Source organism: Lynx rufus, unplaced genomic scaffold (genome assembly GCF_022079265.1).
Source record: "Lynx rufus isolate CCGP_SWC_20201006 ecotype Redwood Valley unplaced genomic scaffold, mLynRuf1.p SCAF_2, whole genome shotgun sequence".
Lineage (NCBI taxonomy): Eukaryota > Metazoa > Chordata > Mammalia > Carnivora > Felidae > Lynx > Lynx rufus.
Window position 1 is genome coordinate 179,121,945 of NW_025814834.1, and position 16,883 is coordinate 179,138,827.

The 16,883-nt window shown below is 45.1% G+C and overlaps 1 protein-coding gene across 3 annotated transcripts in view; it reads left to right on the forward strand.

Moving 5' to 3' along the window:
- GLIS1 (GLIS family zinc finger 1) overlaps positions 1–16,883 on the forward strand; it is a 229,227-nt gene continuing 212,344 nt past the window's right edge. For all 3 annotated transcript variants that reach the window (XM_047085855.1, XM_047085856.1, XM_047085858.1), the window contains exon 1: positions 1–259. In XM_047085855.1, coding sequence (XP_046941811.1) covers positions 1–259 — 259 coding nt within the window. The remainder of the gene's footprint in view (positions 260–16,883) is intronic.

A 16,883-nucleotide genomic window follows, 5' to 3' on the forward strand; every position in this document is an offset into this window, starting at 1 on the left:
ATGCACTGCGAGGTGGCAGATGCGCACTCAGACAAGAGGCCAAAGGAGGCCCTCGGCGCCCCGGGTTCAGGCCGCGGGCCCACTGGCCTCGGCGGCACACACATGGCCTTTAGGGTCACCGTGAGCGGCGGCGGCTGCGTGGATGGGGGCCCGCGTGACCTGTTGCCCCGGCCGCCCGTGCCGCCTCCTTGCGCCCACGACCTCCTCCGACCACGGAGCCCCAGAGACTACGGTCCGTCCAAGGCCACCGCCGGGAAGGGTAAGTCTGCCCTCGCCAACGTGTCTGGCCAGAGGTGTGGAGAAATTCGGGCTGCCTGGCCTGGATACCGCACACCTTGGTGGGAATTCTCCAGAGAACTTGGTGGAACGTTCAACAGTGCTCCTCAGTTTCTTTCTAGTTGTTTGGGACTCGGTTGTCATTATAAAATGATGCCTGTTTAGGAAGCATCTCATTTAAAATCAGTAAGCCTATTTTGGAGAAGTGTGTGTATAGAGAGTTCAGATTACATAATTTTACTTCTGTGTATTTCTGATAAAAGTTGTGTGAAACTTATCAGAATCTTATAAATTAGGGTGAATAGCAACTTGAGGATCTCTGAACCAGTTGCAGGCATATTTTGAGTTATTCCAATCTCCCTAAGTAACAAAAACCAGAAGCCTTCAGCAAGACCTCTCCCCTCTTGGAACCTCAGTTTCCCCATCTTTCAAGTAAGGAATTAATTAGATCAGATGATTTCTGGATTCCTGTTAGAAAATTTTATGCATCTATGATCTGTCCTGAGTCAAGTTCTGACTTAGAAAATGGCTTTTCTCAATTTGAAGCTTCAGAAGCATAATCTTTGGTCAGAAGTTCCTTTGCAATACCTTTCCTCCACCCAGTGAAGCTGGTGGGTATAAGGTGCAGGCCCAAGGAAGGTTTATGGGCTCAAAGTCAGCGATGATGTGGGGATTCTCATGAATCTGTTCTTCTCATCACAGTTAATTATTATTGAGCCATTATTTATAAGTTTCATGCTGACAGATAATTAACCAGAAATTGAGGAAATTGTTAAGACGCTGTGTGCTCCTCTCCCCCTGCCCTTTTTTTTTCCTCCCTGAGAGAAACCAAGGCTTGGGATTTCATTATTTCAGCATTTGGAACCTCTTGGTTCTATCCAGGTGATTCTCAAGGAAAACAAAAAGTTTATTTGGCTCTATAGACATCACTTCTTTAGCATCAACCCAGCAACTTAGGTAGGGTGTCTTGCTTTTAGAGATGAGAGCTTCTTCAGGGTAGAAAATATCCAACTTCCTAATTCAGGGACTGGTAAAACGAAATGAACGCAAACTGTTTTTCTTTTTACAAAAACATCAGAGTCTGTTAGAAGAGTGCTATTTCTTGTCTCATTTTCAATGTCAGTCTCTTCTCCAGCAGATAGGGGTCCTGTTTGAAAGGGTAGATGCAGAAAAAAAAAATGGCTTTAGAGTATTATTACAGGAATACACATATACAGTTCTCTTTTGCTAGGGAGAGAGGAGTGGTGTGTAAGACATGAGTAATATTTGCTGCCCTGAACTCCCTGCCTTGCCCGGCTCCACGCATAATCCTCTCTTCAACAGATACCCTCCTGCAACATTTTAAGTTTTAAAAAATTATAGCTGTCAACTGAAGATCGAGTTCTCGGCAGACCTGGTGAATGGCTCTCCTAAACATAGTCTTTGTCCCGAGCCTTGGTTAGAGACCTTTCATCTGGATGCTTTGCCTACGATCTTCCTACTTCCATTCTCCCAACCCCCAATTATTTTTATCCATACTCTCCCGCCCCCACCAATGTCTTATGTATGAGATGTTTAAGTCAGGATTATATTTGGAAAGGACAGAGGAGGATAAAGGGATGGGAGGAACAACTTTTTTCTTTGTACCCTAAGGTGGTTGTTCTGGTTAAGTGTTTGTAAGAGCCTTCTAAACTGTTTTCTTCACAGCCTTCAGCAAGGCTGGTGGGGTAGGATTTATCACACCCATTTGAAAGATGAGGAAACTGAGGCCCGAGAGTGGAGAAAGTGTCTCCTATGTAAAAGGGCACCCAGCAGGTCTGGGTGGGAGTTCTCTGGTCAGCCTTTGCTTGCTGACCTGGGCTTGAAGAGGTTTCCATCCTGGTTTCTGTCTTTCTATGCAAGTTCTTCTTCAAGTCAAGCCCTTCAGTGGCCTGAGACAAAACCAACTTCCAGCAGAGTGTCAGCAGTCCTCCTATAAATGCGTAAGGAACCGGCACCTCTTACCCCTACTCCCACCCAAATATTCCCCAGACCACGTAACCCTTTGAATGTTTGGTGTCTAGCTTCAAATCGTAGGTTTATTGGAAACAGACATAAGACCAATTGAAAAATATTTATTGACTATGCCCTGCCATCTATGATTTGTGGGAGTTTGGGGGAAGTTATTTCCTTCTCTGAGCGCTTTAGTTCCCCCATTTGTAAATTTCCTGTGACACTGACTTAGAAAGCCTCAGTGCCTGGTTACTGGGGGGATTACTCTTATAATGTGTTTAATGTTCTCAACCTCTGGTTTTTCATTTGCATGAGAGATAATAATGTCTTCCTCTCAGGGTAAATCAAACAATGGTTGTAAGAATGCTTTATAAACTAAAAAGCTAGAAGGGGTCACTTTTACTAATTCATGCCAGGCACCATGCTGGGGTAAGTGATCCTTGAGATAAAGGATGCAGGGAAAAGAGGGAGAAAGGTTTGATTTTTAAAATGTTGGATGTGAAGCGTACTCACTGGTACGCTAGCCAGAGGAAGCTGAGAGGAGTGAAGCTTCAGGTCTTTTGTGGCCACGGCTGCCCAGTGACCGGAGAGAAGACAGTATTGCTTGGTCTGGGGTCAGGTTTCAGATGATCTGCCTTCTGCTTCAGACAGACCCTAAGCCGAGAAAGGGAGCGAGCCCTTTAGTCCAGCAGCTTATCCGCAAATGCTAGGGTCCTCTGTGTTTCCAGATCTGGAGTCAGGAGGCACTGGGATGATGCGACGTCATGGACTAACATTGTCATCATTTACAATAAGAATCACGATCTGTTTATGGCAGAGTCCCGTTTATCCAGATTCCAAGCAGCTGGAAAGGCCAAATTACCAGATGCTGCATTTTTCTTTCTTCTTATTAAACACCCAACGCTCTGCTTTTGGAAGTCCTGACAAGGAAAGAAGGTAAACATCTGGGCTTTATGGAGGCAGACAGCTTTGTGGCGATGGCCCGATGACGCTTGTTCCCCGTGCACAGCGTTTTACGGTTTTCAACGTACGTTCCCACACATTCTCTCATCTGCCCTCACGCCAGCTGTGCTCTGCCTACCTCGTGGGCTGTTCGGACGGAACAGATGGAGAGCACTTTGCAGTTTTTAAGTGCTGGGCAGATACTGGCTCTTATTACTATGGTTCCCATTTTATAGATGAAGACGTTGAGTTTCAAGGATGTGCTCAAAGCTACAGACAGAAAGTGGCAGTTTCTTAGCCTTCCACTTCCAAGTAGCAGATCCCGGTGCCATGGTTGTACCTTCTACATGTGTGTGGCGGCGGCTGAGGGCTGGCATACTAGATGGCTTCTGAACGTGCCCGGGGAACTTAAAATATTTTTGCTTTTGGTATTTCTTCTGTCTTGAATTTTTGGAAGTAGTATCTGTGCCATAGTTAGAAAACTTGCTAGTTTACTGTTTTTCCAGAGTTGCTGTTCCCAGACTGAACCAGATAATGAGCTCACTATTTAATTCACAACGACTCTCTGGGCCCTTTCACCGCATACTGAGACTGGACATGTCCTAGCACTAAAAAGAAGGCTGATGATCATGACAAATGTGGACACTGCCATTAGTAAACAGCCATCATAACATGGCTGTAAATGCCAAAAAGGAGTCAATCTTGTAACTTAAAATAATAGCTAGTATGTGTGTGTATGTATGTGTGTGTATATATATATATATTTTTTTTCTTTTTTCTTTTTTTTTCTTGAAGAAGGAAAACAAAATGCCATTCTAGTTTGTCCACATGGGCATTAGGGGCTGGTGACAGTGGAGAGTAAACATGATGGTTTTAGTGGCCTTACCTGGTAGAATTTCTTCATCTGAATCAGAAGCCACAGAGATGTCCTGGGGAGGCCTTGCAGGGGCTAGCGCATCCATAATAGAAAGGTATGAGTTATTTTGAAAGCATTTACCCCCTCCGGCTCTGGTGGGCAATTTGCTTGCATTTCATCCATTTTAAAGTGCTGGTCCTGCGATCCGGAAATAATCAGATCCAAATTTTTTCGGTGCTTGAGGTTTCAAATAAGGAGGGGAGGGAAACCTGCTGGCCAAATGTCAGGCTCAGTGAGACAAAGAGAGAACCGTGTATGTGTGTGGGTACACAAATACGATAGGAACATGTTGCGTCTACAGGCATGAGAGTTATGTATCCGACAAATCTTTTATAGACGTGTAGCGGAAATATAATTCCCAAAGATTCCCTAAGAATCTTGTGCGGCTAGAATTTCTCTTCCCTTCCTGCCTCCCAAGCTCTCCAGAATCTGCTAGGACTTGGCGTACAAATGGAGAGGAGACCATCACATGAGATCGTAACTTAATTTAGGTCTAGCTGCCTCTGAGCAGTTTACCTGCCTTACTTGGCTAGGCCGAGGTCTCAGGACTCTTCTAGCTGTGGAATCCTATCGATAGGCTGTCTTGCTCCATCTGTGATTTGAAAACATAAGTTTCTTTATATGCTGTGGTTTTCCTTCACACTTCTCCTCCTTCTGAGAAAAAAAAAAAAAAGCAACAACAAAAAAAACCCACCCCGTCTTTGAGTTATTCATCTCCCTGCGTTACATTTGCGTGAGAAGCTAAATGAGCCAGCACACTTATTTTTACAGTGCGTTAAAATCTCATTACAGGCATAAGTGCACAATGAATCATTTAAAAAAATATATTCTTATGTTCTTTGTTCTGAATGTTGCATAATTATCATCATTTTCTTCGGTTTTATTTTGTGGAGTTTGGCCAGCATCCTAGAAAAGGGGAGAAAAAGTTTTCAGTCCTTTTTTGGATAGGATTAGGAAAAAACAACAACAACAACAACAACAAACAAACAAATATCAACTTTATTTGTAAGTTGACCAGACTATGGCTAACTGTGGCTTTTGCCTAGAGAGGGTCATTTCCCTTCCTTGTCTCAGTTTTCTTGGGAAAAAATTCCCTTTTTTTTTGAAGCCGATGTGGTAGTATTTCAACAATCTCACCTTATATATCCACGATTGTATTTAAAATTAAATTATGTGGTTTGGTAATTTACTTTCCTAATGCAGATTTTAGTTGCAATTAGTTTGGACCTAGAGACTTGTGTTGTTTCTTTTGGTAGGGGGTAGTTTATTTTTGTGCCTAAAGAAACAAAGACATTCAGTTCAAGGGGGAGAAGAAATGAAACAAATTTTGCAGTGGGCTTTGAAAAATTCAAGTGCATTATGCAGAAAGCACAGCTGTAATACCAGGGCCAGGAAAAAAAGAGCAAACTCCTGAAATATTTGTGCCGAGCGCCTTCACTGTGCTAATGATTCTAGCAGTTTAAAAACGGACTTCTTGTTTATCAACAGTGGCTGCCCGAATTAATAGTTTACAATGAAAAAAAAAAAAAAGTGCTTTCAGCATTCGAAGCAAAGTCCGGGCTGATAGCTGAGTTAGTAAGGAAAGCAGAAAAGGGGGAGGGTGGTTGTAGCTGATTTGGTCTCCCTAGGCCTTATTTATAAGAAACTGAAAGGAAACAGAGACCTGGGGTGGGTGGGGGTGGGGAGAATACATCCCTAACCCAGTGATCTTCTAGTTTAAAGTCACTGAAAGCATCTGTTTTCTTCTTTTCCCCGTCTTCCCCTAAACTCCAAAGGGTTATTCCTTCAGAGGGTTTCCGGCGGATTGAGGCGGATTGTGTTAGCATTACGAGCTGTGTTTTTAAAGTCAGCATTTGAGTCAGATGCACTGAGAGGAGACCTTCAGTCCGCTAACTGAATAATGCATTTCCTGTATGGCCTGAATTTATTTGGTGGTTATGGTTGGGCCTGTCTGGAGCAAACACATGCACCATTGTACAGCCTCAATGCATGCAGGCCATGCTCTTGGCTTTGAGTCTGTTTCCCCATCTGTAAAATGGGAAGCAGTGGGGACTGGATGATCTATACATAGTCCCTTCCTGCTCTGATGCTCCGGGATTCCCCATGAACTGGACTGGGAAGTTTGGGAAGGATCTAGGGTATGGGAAGAAGGCACTTTTGTCTCAGGTCAGGTTTAGACTTGATTTCTCCTATGAACACTTGATTCCTGAAGCTGACCACAGAAGAAAACAGAAGAGGAGAATCAACTAATCTTTACTGAGCACCTACTCTGTGACAGGCTGGGTACATTATAGTTGTGATTGCAGTTAATGATGCCCAATAACCCTGTGAGGAAAGGAGGCATTATTTTGGTTTTACAGATGGGGCAGCTGAGGGTTGGAAAGGTTAAGTCATTTGCCCCAATAATAAGCTCACTATTTAGTTCACAGTGACTTGCTGTACAGGTAGTAAGTTAGTAAAGCTTGGGATTTGAACTCAGCTCTGTCTTACAGCAAAGCCAATGCTTTCCCCCTAAAGCACAGCACTCTCAAGGACAGGCTTTAAAACCCAGGCAGTGGCACGGAGTTGCTGTGGCTGCAGAATGTGCCCCCATTCCCGGGGGAACGTAGCGGAAGGCTGCGGGCTGGGCCAGACAGCCATTCCCGGGAGTGGCCCTTTCCGAGTCCTGGCTAACAAGCAGAGGTGTGACTTTATGGGGAGACTCCCTGCATCCATCCACCTCCCTGCTGCAGAAATGGGGGAAAGACAGTGGTTCCCAGCTGTGACACGGGGTCCTCAGGCCAGGCCTCTCTGAGGCTGCGGAGGGATCCTCTAGAAGCAGCTCCTTCTCAGAAGCAGCGGCACACGCATTATGGCGGGTTCTAGTCCCTTTTTGAGCCTTTCACACAGTTTGGGGAGATTTTCTTGCCCAGTCCCTGGTTGTGGTCTTCCTTCCCCTGCTTCTGAAGGCATCTGTTGATGTTTGAAGAGAATTCCTCATAAGCCCCTCCATGCCTAGGGTGTAGAATGCATGCTTCACTGGGCACGATGGCTTAAGATCTATTAAGCTATTTCTTATTCAATGATGGGACAGAGAAGGGCTTGGTGGGGAGAACAACCCGGGGTCAGGGTCAACTTGAGAGTTTGCTTGTGGGAAGCGGGTCTTTTGATTCAGATGATGAACACACCAAATGACCCCCACGGAAGGAAAAGTTCCCGCTGCTGGTTTGTGTCTGTGGCCTTGCACGAGGGTGCCTGCGTTCACGAGAAGGTGGACATTCTCAAAGAATCCTACTTATCCTGAGGATGGATTTGCAGGAAACCTTGTTGCCCCAGGCTTCTTTGCCTTCGGATGTTGACCCTGAGTCTGAAAGGGAGAGGAGGAAGCAGTACCAGGATGGTGCTGGTTGTGATGTGGCCCAGCCCCTTCCTACTTGTGTCTTTTTAACCACTACATTACTCTTTTAGATGTTGTTGCTTTTGTTTTTAAATAACAGGTTTGATGGAAAATAGAGCTTTCGCAAGAAACCAGGGAGAATTCTAAACCTGACTTTAAAAATACAGATCCCATTTGCTGTTTTAAGCTCTCCGGAGGGCTGGAGAGTGGGTTTGTTTTGGAACGTTGCTGGACTATATGAATTACTTCTCTGAGGCTTGGGTATTTAATACCTAGTAGAAGTTTGTATAAGAGCTGATGATGTATTTTGCCGACTTTCCAACCCTGTAAATAAATTACATGTGCCGGCAGAGGCTGCCAGGATCCACTGTGTCAATTGAAGCTTAATTTTTATCCCAAACCACTTAATACTTTTGTCCTAGCGAGTAGGGAAAGTTACCCCGTCTTGTCCAGCAGCGGGCCCATTCCAAGACAGAGACAGCTTTGCGAGACCGTGAATAGGCCTCCGTGGATTCACCGATCTTGACACAGTTTTCTGTGATTAAGTAGCTTCAACGCTCTCAAACCCAACCCTCCAGGCAGAGGATGATAGTATAATTTTAAGTGTATCGTAAAAATGAAACTCAATCGCTTCCACTCCCAAACCTGCCTTGCTCCCCTTCTCTCTGGAGAAAACGGCTGTAATTATGTGTTTAATCTCAAGACCGCCTGTGCATTTTATCTTATTTGAGTGCAAAGCCCAGGTAATAACGTTGGCATTTCCAGCACGAAACAATATAGGGTTTCTAATTTGGAGACGCTATTAAATATTTCATGCTTCAACCAAACGCAATTCTTTTTTCCTATAATAAGTTTAAATATTAATTCTCTGGAATGTCAGATGCCTAAAGCTAGGCATTTAGTGATCTGCAGTTTCAAGTATCTCGAAGAAGGTTTATGAAACAGGATATTTCACTGGGAGGGATGAGTTGTGTGTTTCAGAGATATCTGAATTCAAGGCAGCGTCTTCTGATTTACTTTTTAAAGGGAAAAGGTCATAAAATAAGTTGCTTTATGTGCTGAAGGATTAAGTGGCTTAGGCTGAAATAACAGCAGGGACTTTACTGTTTTTCCCCTTATATTTTAACAATGCTTTCTGGGGGAGGGGGTGGGTCATTTTCCCGCCTGCTTGTCTCCTCCCCCATCAACCCCCCCCCCCCCCAACCAGCCAGATGGCTTTAATTCTAACCAAATCCCACGCCGAGGCCAAATGATTGATCAAACAGTCATTTGTACTTACGTAGCGCTCTTTGTGAGACTATCTCTGCATTGGAGCTTCTCGGCCGGGTCGGCTCTTCTTCGGGCCTTTAGATGGTTGACTTCCAGCAGACTGAGGGGCTCGGAGAAGTGGGAGTGCAGGGGTGGGTGGGGAGCAGAAACCCCAGACCTTGCCATCTAAGAACTCCTTGCTTAGAAACTTTCTGTTACTTCCCATCCCTGACAACAGGGGTATCCAAGTTTTCTAAATACAAGGACAAAAAAAATCTTTCCCCGGTTCACATGACAGCAGTTATATATTTAGTGTCCGTTGATGGATAAGATGCCTAAAGAGGTTATTAGTTTTAAGAGCTCTTTTAAACAGATTTGTATTTTATCATTCACTTACCTATCTGTAGAGGTCTCCATATTCTCCAGTCTTTGGTACATGCTTTACAGGTGGCCTCTGATATTACAACTTGGCTTATAGATTGGCAGCTGTTTGGCCAATGGGAAACATCCAGGCCCTTTGATGTGATGTTCAAGGCCTTCCCCACCAGTCCGCCTCATCTCTTGCTGATGCCTGCTTTGCTTGTTCTCTAGCGGTGTCGAACTTTTCCTTATGTAGCTTCAGACCCAGGATTTTCTCTTTACTTGTCCTTCTGTCCTTATACACTGTGAGTGTCTTTTTATTCATCTTTGCACCTTCGTGTCCGGTACCAAGTCTGATACGAAGTGCATATCCGAGAAACATAGGGTGATTCTGATTGAGGTTGTGCGCATGGAACTAGGCCCCCAGGTTCGAATCCTAGCACTGGGTACTAATGTGGGGAATGTGGGGCATGCTGTGGAGCTTTCTGGGCCTTGGTGTCCTTATCTACAAAATGGGGATAATAATATCGATGATCTCAAAAGGCTGTTATGAGGATGAAACGAGTTAATACATGTATGGGTGCTTAAATATGGGGATTGGACCATGGTAGAATGCTCAATAAATGTTGGGATTATTATTATTGTTATTGTTATTGCTAATGTAAACGTTTGGTAAACAGAACCTCTTAGAAGGGCCTTCCTTCCCTTCCTTTTCACCAGACTGACTCCTACTTGTTCTTTAAGACCCAGCTCAAGAGCCACCTTCTCCCAGAAGGCTTCCCCTTCTCCCTAGGCTGGGTTTTGCTAGAGCTCTGGCATACACAGCCCTTCTCCTTCCTTCTGCTATAGCACTAGTCTGTGTGATTTTCTATTTACTTGTGTGTTCTTGAGGACAGGGGCAGAGTCTCCTTATCCCTGCACAGCTCAGGGTCTGGCTCAGAGTGGGTGTCTAGGAAGGTTGGGAATGGAGTCCAACGCAGTCTCTGCCCTCCAGGAGCTTGTAGCCTACAAAGGAGGAGCCAAGTTGTATGTTCTTATTTTTCCCACAAGGTTGAGCCCACGGTAAGCTCTCGGTGCATATGAGAGTCTGATTAAATGTACAAGGAGTTTTCACATGCACACACAGTCACATTCTCTTTCCAGCACCTATTTGGGGCTCTTCATAATGAAGTCTGCCCCTAGCTTGCTAGGTGACCTTGGGCATGGCCTCTGACCTGTGTGGGTCTCCCCTTCCTCTCGTTTCTGGGAAGAGTTGGCTTTGGTGATCACAGACTCTTTTAGGTTGCAAGCCTATGGAGTTGCCGGGCCACGGACCAGGTGGAGGAGCTAGGGGCCTGATGGCTGTGCCAGAGTGACTGGCCCAGAATTGGAGGCACCTCCTGATGCACACCTTCACTCCCTCCTGGGAAAAATCAGACATTGTCAAATGTGTCCCATCATGTGGTTTAAAGAGCAGATGGTGGTGGTTGTAACACCCAGATTTCTCTACGATGAAGAAGAACCTCGGACCAAGTATTGGAACTGAGGGCCAGGAACCAGACGATGGCTCTCCGTAGTCCTGCTAGGGGGTGGAAATTGATGTACATATGCTGAATCTCCACTCGAGGTCAGGCTTAGACAGAGCCCCCCGGGGGCATTGTACTGGCCTACCAGCTTCTCTCCAGGCATTGTTGTGGTTTCAGCCCTGTAAACTGGAAAGCTCTGCCCAAATCATTACCGTTTGTTCAATCCGCCTTTGAACAGAGGGGAAGACTAAGTTCAAAGAGGCCATGTTGTTACTTGTACAAATGTGGCCACGTGGCTTTTGGAGTCAGAACTGGGTTCAGATTCCTAGTATACCACTTGCTGGACCTTGGGCAAGTTCCTCGAGCTGTGAACCTGAGTTTTCCTCATTTGTACAATGGAGATCATTTCTGTCTCACCGGGGGGTTGATGTGGGGATGAAGATGAGAAGTCTGTAGAGCACCTAGCTCAGGGGCTAACACATAGTAGGCGTGAAACAAAGGTGAGCTGATGCTGTTGGTCTTGTTGCTATTATTTTTTTAAAAATATTTTTATTTATTTTTGAGAGAGAGACAGAGCACGAGTGGGGGAGGAGCAGAGAGAGGGAGACACAGAATCCCAAGCAGGCTCCAGGCTCCGAGCTGTCAGCACAGAGCCCGATGCGGGGCTCAAACCCATGAACCATGAGATTATGACCTGAGCCGAAGTCGGGCGCTCAACCAACTTGAGCCACCCAGGTGCCCCGATTTTTTTTTTTTTTCAAGTTTGTTTATTTTGAGAGAGCGCAAGTGAGAGAGAGCACATGTGAGTGAGGGAGGGGCAGGGAGATTTGGAGAGCGAGGAAGAGAGAGAGAATCCCAAGCAGGCTCTGCACTGTCAGGGTGAAGCCCCACGTGGGGCTTGAAACCCACAAACCTCAAGATCACGACTCGAGCCAAAATCAAGACACTCAACCAGCTGAGCCACCCGAGGCGCCCCTGCTGTTTGTCTTACTGAGTGCAGAGCTGGGACAGGTTCCCAGTCCTGACTTCATCTGACGCTCCTCTGTGGCATGGTAGCCTATCGCCTTACTCTGATTCTTGTTTTACTTTTTTGGTGAAGTTAGAAGAGTAAGGACTTCGGAGTCTAAGGACTGAGGTTCTCATCGGAGCCCTGTGGGACACAGATCTGATCGGCTGGCATCTGGGCTTCGCTTTGAGCTGGCGGTAGGTGAGGAGCTGTTGTCCTTGCCGAAGTGGGTGTGGGCTGCCTCAGTACAGCTGTCTGACAGGTCCTGGCTCTGGGTCAGTCCCAAACCCTCACTCGGCCTGTGGTGGCTCTGGCGTCCAGCTGGAGCAGGAGGGTGTCTGTGGGCCCGGTCAGGAGGCAGAGCCACCCGCCCCCTGTTGATTGGGTTGGGATTCGCCTTCTGAACAACGCCCAGGTGAATTACTTCCATTCTGCTTCCCGAACTTGTGATGCCATTACTGTTCTGCTCCCTGCTTCCCCATGCGTGCAGGTCTGTGCATTACTGTAGTGGCTTCCATTTGTTGAGCCCTGTTGTGAGTAGATAGCCTGTGAAGCCATTTAATGCTTTCTACATTTACTCCATGTGAGGGGGAAACTGAGGCCCAGAGAGTGACCTGCCCAAAATTCTGGAGCTGGTGGCCGCAGGCCTGTCTGACTCCAGGACCCAACCTTTCTTACACCTTGCTACGTCTCTGGGTCCCCCCTTCAGGTCCTCTGGACCTCCTTGCTGCTTTGGGTCCAGTCTTATCTGTTCATCAGGGTTGAGAGGCTGCCTCTTCTGGCCGGAATTACCATTTCCCTGCTTCGGCTCCTGACTGCCCTTTGTCATTTTTCTTTCTCTAAACAGGTGTTATAGATGCTTGGGTCTGTGTTTTCCTCTGTGATGAGACCATGCGCTCCTTGGAGTTGGGTCCGTAGTAAACACATCTCTGCCTTGTAGAGGGAGTGTGGCAGAGAACAGAGTGAGCGCGGAACCCCAAGAGAATTAATCTGCCCCTTTCCAGTCCAGGTTTCCGAGGGGAGTTCCTCAGGCAGATTTCCTATTTGTAAAATGGGGACAGTGATCCCTGCCCAGGCAATTGTCATGAGCATATGGAATACAGTGTATGAAAGTGTCCTGAAAACGGGAAGGGCTGTACCTGGGTTTGCTTGTTGGTTCGTTTGTTCATCAATGTGTATTGAATGGCTGCTGTGTCTCAGGTATTGTGTTGAGCCCTGGGACGCCATGGTGGTCTAACAGATGGAACCTTCAGTTGCACAGAGCTTGCAGTCTCGAGGGCAGCGGACAGTGGGTGAGTGTGTACAGGACCCCTCCCAGTCCTCCTCTGTGCAGCTTCACCGCCTTATCACCTGTTTACCGTCCTAAGCAGACTCCTGGGCTCCAGCCAGTCTAAGCCTCATGACCTCGGACAGTCTCTCTGAGCCTTGGTTTACAGGCTTATGAAACAGAAATATTTGCTAGCTAGCTCCCCTTGCAAGGCTAGTGAGCGAATCAGTGAGGTCCGTGGGAAGGGGCTGGACGCTGTTGGAGGGGGATAGTCCCTTTGCCAGCCCTTTCCTTGTACCAGTAGCCAGTTTTGCTTGCTTAAGCTTTCCTCCTGGAGGGGATGCCCTTTCTCATTGTCTCTGGCAGTACAGGCCAAGAACTTTCCTTTTGCAAAATCTTCAGTCCCTCCTGTCCCAGCTCACACCCCTCCTTCCCCACTCCTTTCAGTCTCTCAGTGACTCTGGCTACTCATATAGGAGAGCTCTTTACTAGGGAGACCTGGAGGCATGTAAATTCCTACTGTGTGATATTGGGCACATAGATGGGGGCACTGGGGCTATTAGGGGCCCTTCTCCCCTCCCTCCCCTCCTCATTTTCAGTGTGCCGAAGTACCCATTTATTGAGTCCTGCCAGACACTGGATTATCTTTTTGAATCGACTACCTTAATAAAATTCTCTGCCCCCCCCCCCGCCATTTTGCATTCCCACATCTTTGCCAACACTTGGTATTGTAATTCTTTTTAAAGGTAGCCATTCTGATTGGTGGATGGGTGGTGGAATCTTACTGCCATTTTAACTTGCATCTCCCTAATGACCAGTGATGCTGAGCATTTTTCAAATGTGCTGACTGGCCACTACCGTACCTCTTTTGTGACATGCCTGTTCAAGTCATTTACCTACTTTTTTGTTGAATTGTTTTATTACTGAATTTTTTCTTTTATGAACTGATTTTTTTTTAAATATAATTTATTGTCAAATAGGCTTACATACAACACCCAGTGCTCATTCCAACAAGTGCCCTCCTCAATGCCATCACCCACTTTGCCCTCTCCCCCACCCTCCATTAACCCTCACTTTGTTCTCAGTATTTAAGAGTCTCTTATGGTTTGTCTTTCTCTCTTTGTACCTTTTTTTTTTTTTTTACCCTTCTCCTCCTTCATGGGATATTAGGGGAGTTTTAAATGTTCTTCATATGTTCTGGATAGAAGGCCTTTGTCAGATATGTGTATTGTGAATATTTTACCCAGCCTGGGGTTTGCCTTTTCATTTTATTAAGTCTTTGGAGTTTTCTTTCTCCTCTTAATTCTTTTTTTTTTTTTTAAAGATTTTATTTTTTAAGTAGTCTCTATACCCAACATGGGGCTCAAACCCACAACCCCAAGGTTGAGTCACATGCTCCACCTACTGAGCAAGCCAGGCATTCCTTTCTCTTTCTCTTTATTTTTCAAATGTTTATTTATTTTTGAGGGAGGGAGAGAGAGGGAGAGGGAGAGAGAGAGAGTGCGCACAAGCAAGAGAGGGGCAGAGAGACAGAGAGAGGGAGACACAGACTCTGAAGCAGGTTCCATGCTCTGAGCTGTCAGCACAGAGCCCAACACGGGGCTCCAACCCACAAACTGTGAGATCGTGACCTGAGCTGAAGTTGGACGCTTAACTAACTGAGCCACCCAAGTACCCCTTTTGTGTGTGTGTGTATGTTACAATTTACATACATACAGTATATATACATATAGTGTATATATATATATATATATATATATATATATTTAATTTAAATCCAAGTTAGTTAACATATGGTGTAATAATTATTTCAGGAATAGAATCCAGTGATTCATCACTTACATATAACACCCAGTGCTCATCCCAACAAAGTGTCCTCCTTAATGCCCATCACCCATTTAACCCATCCCTCCACCCACCTCCCCTCCAGCAATCCTCAGTTTGTTCTTTGTATTTAAGAATCTCTTATGGTTTGTCTCCCTCCCTGTTTTTATATTATTTTTGCTTCCCTTCCCTTATGTTCATCTGTTTTGTACCTTAAATTCCACATATGAGTGAAATCATATGCTATTGTCTTTCTCTGATTGACTTATTTTGCTTAGCATAATACATTCTAGTTTCATCCACGTCATTGCAAATGGCAAGATTTCATTCTTTTTGATGGCTGAGTAATATTCCATTCTATATAAAAACCACATCTTTATCTGTTCATCTGTGGATGGACATTTGGGCTCTTTCCATACTTTGGCTATTGTCAATAGTGCTGCTATAAACATCAGGGTGCATGTGCCCCTTTGAATAAGCACTCGTGTATCCTTTGGATACAGGCCCCCCCCCTTTTTTAAAGGATTATCTTGTGTAATCTTAAACTACCCTATGATGTAAGTGTTTTTGTGGAATACTCTTAAAATGAAAATTTCAACTAATTACAATTCAGTGACATTAAAAATCCAATCCCTCAGTCATACTAGCCACATTTCAAGTGCTCAGGAGACAGATGTGGCTAGTGGCTACCCATACCAGGTAGAGCAAAGATAGAACATTTCTATCACCACAGAACGTTCAGTTGGGCAGCACTAGTTCTAGAGTATCATTCTTTAATTTATTCATTTGTTCAGCAAACACTTTCTGGAGCCCTATCGTATGCTGGGTTCTGTATCCAGCCCTGGATAAGTAGATGTAACCCAGGCTCAGGCTCTGCCTTGGGGAGCAGCTAGTCGAGAGGGCAGGCAGGTGGACATACCAGCTTGGAGGTAGGGCCAGCATGCTTGTTACTAGGCCTGCTCCTGTTGGGGATGAGATGTGAGTCCTAGGGTCTGTCCTGATCTCAGAGAGCTTAGGCGTCAGCACTGATAGGAGAGATATCAGAGCAGGCTCTCTTGAGAAGCAGCGTCTGAGTGGCTGGTTTCTGCTGGTTCTGCAGAGAAGCAGCCCGGAGAGGGCAGGTGGTTCATGCAAGTGTGTCTCTGCTGGTGGAATCAGCCCAGGGCTTCCTCAGGGCTCTCTGCACAGCCTCTTAGACAGCAGTGGGTTCTTGACTTACGATCCATTGCTTGATGTTAGTTATCATCCTTCTTTGGGAGGTGGATTACCCTTTAAAGATAATTTGGCTTATTTTTATTCTTAATTTTTAATTTTTTTCTTTATTTTTTCACTTACATCAGTAGTGCATACTTTAGAAACATTGGAAACTACAGAAACATATAAAGATGGAAATAATATTTGCTTATAATCTCACCCCCTCCCACACAACGGCCACCATTTACATGTTGGTATATTTCATTTGTCTTTTTTTATACTTATTGTATATTAATGTATTTTTTGTATCATTGAGATCCTTCTGAATATGTCTTGTGTACTTATTTTTAAATGTAACATTATAACATAATAAGCCCCTTCCATGCTGTTAACATTCTTTGTAAACATTCAAAAATACATGCATTTTATTAAATCTGTCAAATCATTTTAAATAGGTGATACATTAAAATAGTTTAAAATTCAGAAGATCTGAAAAGGGTTCTTAGGAAAAGCCTTCTTCTATTACTTCCTCTGCCCCATTCCCATTGCTGGCAATGACCAGTGATGCCTGGCTGCTCAGAGAGAGTTTATGTCCATACAAAAAATCTGTATGTGTATTACTTGTATACTGCATAATGCTCAGAATTTTTCACCACTTCCCCCAGTATAGATCATGCTGCAGTGGATAGCTTTATGTAATAATCCCTATTTGCATCTCTGATTATTTTCTTAGGATAGATCCCCAACACTGAATTGGCTGGGCTTTATTATTTATTTTTTTTGAAGTTTATTTATTAATTTTGAGAGAGAGTGTGCAAGCGAGGGAGGGGCAGAGAGAGAGAGAGAGAGAGAGAGAGAGAGACTGAGAGATTGATTCCCAAGCAGGCTCCACACTGTCAGTGCAGAGCTCAGTGTGGGGCTCGAACTCACGAACTGTGAGATCATGACCTGAGCTGAAATCAAGAGTCGGATGCTTACCCGACCGAGCCACCCAGATT